At 45.6% G+C, this 5,037-nt stretch overlaps 1 protein-coding gene across 1 annotated transcript; it reads right to left on the bottom strand.

Moving 5' to 3' along the window:
- Window positions 1-2,780: 2,780 nt before the first annotated feature.
- Window positions 2,781-5,037, bottom strand: foxd2 (forkhead box D2). Its single transcript, XM_079266572.1, has one exon. The coding sequence runs from the start codon at window positions 4,606-4,608 to the stop codon at window positions 3,508-3,510; it is 1,101 nt and encodes a 366-aa protein (XP_079122698.1). The 5' UTR covers window positions 4,609-5,037; the 3' UTR covers window positions 2,781-3,507.

Here is a 5,037-nt window from a genome sequence, read left to right as displayed (position 1 = left end):
TTCTGGCAACATCATGTTTCTGCATAATAAATCAACCCGTTAAAAGACAGAATCAATTATTAAGATATGGTTCATTTCAGGGGGACTAAAACACCAAAGGATCGTGTGTCCATATAGCACTATGCTAATGATGTGCTATAATAGGCCACTGTGTATTTAAGGTATAGGCCTAAACTGTGTAGCTTCATTAGGAGGGCATATATTATATAGTTGTATACATTTTGTGAAGAATGTCTTTAAACTGCTTCAATTGACGAGCCTGACCTTGAGGCCCCATATATCTATTACACACACACACACACACACACATACACACAGACACACACAGACACACAATGCACACACGGCGGTGTCAGCACAGCCTCTGTCCTCGCGCCCTTCAAGACGCAGCAGTGCACTGTGCATCGATCAGGGACGCCACGTTATTGGCAAGGCAGGAGAAGATTTAAGCAAAACGATTTCATTTAATCCCCTGCTGTCACGCGCGTTTAGGACGGAACTCTGATGATAATTTGATGATGATGATGATGATAATAATAATACGGTCTATAATCACTTCATCTTATATGATGTAGGACTTTCCTTGCTAATCTCTAAAGGAGAAGAAGAGATGAATCGAACGTTGACATCTTCTGTCTATCAATATATTATATACGGGTTCATCTGCTTCTACGCCCAAACGGAGCACGAGCGCTTAGACAGAGATGGGAATTTCCTTAAAATGTATAAATGTGTTGTTGGTGACTGTCGAGTCATTTGGCTGTCACTTCACATGTCACTCAGCCCTGGTTTCGTTTGAGAGGAAGTCACGAGAAATGACGGATGTCGTGATGCCTAAATAAAGGCACGCTGGGACTGTGGGTGGTCCTCAAGTGACAACCCCGCATCCTTCTGAAATATACGAACGCGTCAATATATATGAGCGGTGATGGGATCCCATTAGGACGAACACGAAAAATGAAAGGGCGGCTGGGAAGAAGACGCGCCCCGGATGTCTAACGTGTTCCGATGTCTGTGGTGGTTTTGAGGAAGAGCGAGTTCCAGGTCCATTCTGGTCGCGAGCCTGTAATCTTTACAAGCGGAGATGGACGGTGATGGTGCGCGTTCGACCTGAAAATCCGTAGAAAATGGGTTCAGTCTGCAATCGTCCGTTTTCAAAGGCCGGTGCCTTTGGCTAAACCTCCTCGTGGCAGATCCAGTGCGCGCGTGCGTTATTGCTTTCTGTACCCGTGAGTTTTATTGGCTTTGTTTTCGTTCCTGCCGTTATTTAACCGTTTTTTAACCACCTCTGCAAACGCCTCATGTGGATTTTTAATGGACTGATGCGGTGCGTAATGACTCCCTGCCAGAGCGAGCGTGCACAGAGAAACTTCAATAGCCTGCTAAATGTTTTTTTCCACCTCATTTACTCGGTAAATTATGCATGCAGGATATCAATTAACACCACGGATACACGGCGGGAGAAGCTCTAATCAAAATTATTTCCCCAAAATCCCCAAAATTTGCACCAACTGGGAGAGAGAAGGGGAATAAAGGCTGCGTCCGGATAAAGAAAGTAGTCATGTGTTGGTTTTCGTTTCAAAGACTTTCAGTGAGCTGTGCTGAAGGAAAACAGAGGAGTCAGCCCTCCCACCCTTCATCCTTAATAATCATCTGTCAAAACACCCGCAAACTAATTTAACCATTTTGCACACAGATCTGGTAAATAAAGGAGGCTTTACACCCCCTTCTGTCTGGAAACATGTGCTCCAACAACTCTGAAAAAGACCAATGGGCCTGTTTTTCTGTGGCCGGAGGAGTCCCACTGCTTCTTTTATACGTATCCCGAGACAACACACGATGACATGAAAGCGGCGCAAACCGAGGGCCTTTAGAGAAGATTGCTTTTCAGGGTCTAAATGTGTGTGGTTGGTCTCACAGGGGACCGCTCGCTGCGCGCACATTCACTCCCCTGGGCCAGGGGTCCGCACTGACAACATCAACAAACGGCCAAAAAGCCGCATTATGGTGGATTAGGGAGCCCGATGAAAAATGCTGCTACAAATTAGCAACGAAAGCCCGAAAGACCGTGGGTATATCCTTGTTCACTTTCAATTACAGACCGCCGAGGCCTGCTAACGCCCCCATTCAGCCGGAGCCTTTGTAACTTGCTTGAAAATGGTCCTTTACAAGCGAGCGAGAGCCACACAAGAGGAATACTTGCTCACTGTTGCGTGATATTCATGACTGTTATATACATCGAGTCGTGTTTGAAATCGCAGAATCTGGTGCGTTTTTCACACCTGAAAGGAGTCCTGATTAACTGCAGAGACTCATCTTGTGTTTTTTGTGTGTGATCAGCTTATTGTAATCGGTCAGTGTCCACACATACATGCTTTATATTTATGAGCTGCATGACTAGAACAAGAAAAGACTAAATTAAATGTTAAGATTTGACCAGAATGTGCAAATATAACAAGTTGGATATTTTACTGAAGGGAAACTCGTAAAAAAAAAAGAATACAAGGAAATAAATTAAACAATATTTTAAATGAAAAGAAATAAAACGTTGACTTTCATTTGTTTCTTTTAATTTGACAAAATAAGCATTTAATTTAATTAAACTCACGTGCTGCAGTTTAGTCTATTTTAAACCCTTCGTATTTGTTTATTAACTCTGAGGAATCAACTTTCCGTGGAATAAAAAAATTAATTAACGATTTGTTGTTTTTTTCAAATTCACAAACATTTATTATTCTTGTCATTACAACAAAAAAATGACCTATGAACATTTAGGTGTCTCTCTCTCTCTCTCTTTCTCTCTATTGGCAACACATGACATACTGTATGTTTCACAGAGTAAAAATGTGAAATAGATAAGAACGGACAACACTTAAAAAGTTGAGAGAGGTAATGCGCTCTTTTATACCAAAACCACATAGCCTACGTGTCCACTGACGACATGAAAGGACATTGTCACAAATTCACCATGTAGAGGAGATTCATTGGAGGAGGGAGTGACAGTGGGAAATGGTTATTCTTGTGTCAGAAGCCCCCCTTTGTCTCCATGTGCTTTCTAAGTAAAACCTGAGTTTGTCGTCTCTGTCAGCCTATGTCAACAACAACAACAACAGTGCCATTTTCTCACGACGCACAAAATAAAAACAATGCAGGTCATAATAAAATTCTCAACTATTAAAAAAAAAAAACATCCCCGTAGCCATAGGTGACACCTTTTAACTTATGTTAAAAATAACAGGATCTTTTTTTGTCTTCCACTGACAAATGGAGGCCACGCGCCAGATTGCAGGTCAGCACTGTTTAAAAAGACCCTTCTTGCATTTGTCTCTCAATACTATACACGTATTTACACACCATAAATAAAGCGCTCTCCTCTTACACTGATAGGAAATGGGGAGAGACAGAACACTCTTTTTTTTCACCAAGAATGTACAGCCTACCTTCACACAGAAGCCACAATTGGCTTTATAATAAAAGATTTTCACTCTTTTTTTTTTTCTTTTTTTTTTAGAAAGGACAAGTGTTCATATTTGGGGTTTTGCTGGAAAAAGTCTGACCCTGTGGCCCGGCCTGTAATATGCTGTCCTGCGATAGGCTCAAATGATTGGAAGCGGAGGCCAGCGCTGGGGTTAATATGGCCAGGATCTGAGCCTGGCTGCCCGGCTGCACGCCGTAGGAAGAGGCGGAGTTGGCCGCACCGATGATATTGTCAATGGAGAAAGAGGGCCGACTCGGGGTGCTGGAGTCCGTCTTGAGAGGCGGCAGAGACGGGCTTAGTTGGGGATAAAAAGGCTTTCTTAAATCGGCACCTAACAGGGAGGGAAGGTGATGCGGCGCGGAGAATATGGAGGCTGACGAGGGCAAGGTGCAGGGCGCGTTAGGGAACGGGAATGAGCCACCTGTGTGGTGCGGGTGATACGGGTTGTGGGCTGCATGGAAGTTCTGCAGCTGAAGTCCATAGTTGTATCCGTACGGGCCGTATCCAAACCCGGGCAGAAAGCCACCAGTCTCCCGGAGGATTTCATTAGTTTGGTGCCTCTTGAAACGCTTCCTCCTCCGCAAGAAGCTCCCGTTGTCGAACATGTCTGCGGAATCAGGGTCGAGAGTCCAGTAGTTGCCCTTCCCGGGGTTGCCGGGCTCTCGGGGGATTTTCACGAAGCAGTCGTTTAAGGAAAGATTGTGGCGGATTGAGTTCTGCCACGCGGGGAATTTCTCCCGATAGTAAGGGAATCTGCTGCTGATGAACTCGCAGATCTCGCTGAGAGTGAGGCGCTTCTTGGGGCTTTGCAGGATGGACATGGTGATCAGGGCGATGTAAGAGTAAGGGGGCTTCACGAGAGCGCCTTTTCGGGATTTCTCCCCGATCCCGGTCCCGACCTCCGCGCTGGAACCCATCTGGTCTGACGGGCAGTCGGAGCTGCTGAGCCCGGGAGAAGAAACCCTCTCTGCCGCGTTTTGGGAGTAATTATCGTCCGAGTCATTGTCCAAGTTGAACTCGTGGTGAATGTACTTTCCGTCCTTTCCAACGGATATGTCACCCCCAACCACGTCGATGTCCACATCTTCGGACAATGCAGAGCTGTCGGACATATCCGCCCCTAAAGTCATCCTCGGAGACGCCGCTTCTCTTCCCCCCTCTCTCCCAGATTTCCTCCTCCTCTAGTCCGGCGAGGCTACTCTCCCTCTCCCCCCTTACAACCGCACAGGGCTTTTGCTGCAGCTTTATCTCCAACTACTGAATGCACACATGGCTAGAATCTATTGAAAAGATAAATGACTCTTTGACCTGTGGATCTGGCGACTCCTGGTCGTCCGAGGCTGGTCAAGCAGGGCCGTGCGAGCTTCTCATCGAGCAGACAACTTCTGGCGTTCAAAAAAAAACTGTCACAGATCATCGATCTTGCGCCGATTTAGACTTCTTCACTTCCGGAGATGTGATTGTTTCCGTCTGTGATCAGTTTGTGCTGTAGCTCGTTGAGAAAGCTACTTCTGGATCTCCAAGTATCGTTCCACAATATCTTTTACGCACGGGGGTTG

The sequence above is a fragment of the Melanostigma gelatinosum genome, assembly GCF_949748355.1.
Source record: "Melanostigma gelatinosum genome assembly, chromosome: 4".
In the NCBI taxonomy this organism is placed as follows: domain Eukaryota; kingdom Metazoa; phylum Chordata; class Actinopteri; order Perciformes; family Zoarcidae; genus Melanostigma; species Melanostigma gelatinosum.
Note: the sequence above shows the minus strand (reverse complement) of the source record. Positions and strands in the feature narration are given on the sequence as shown.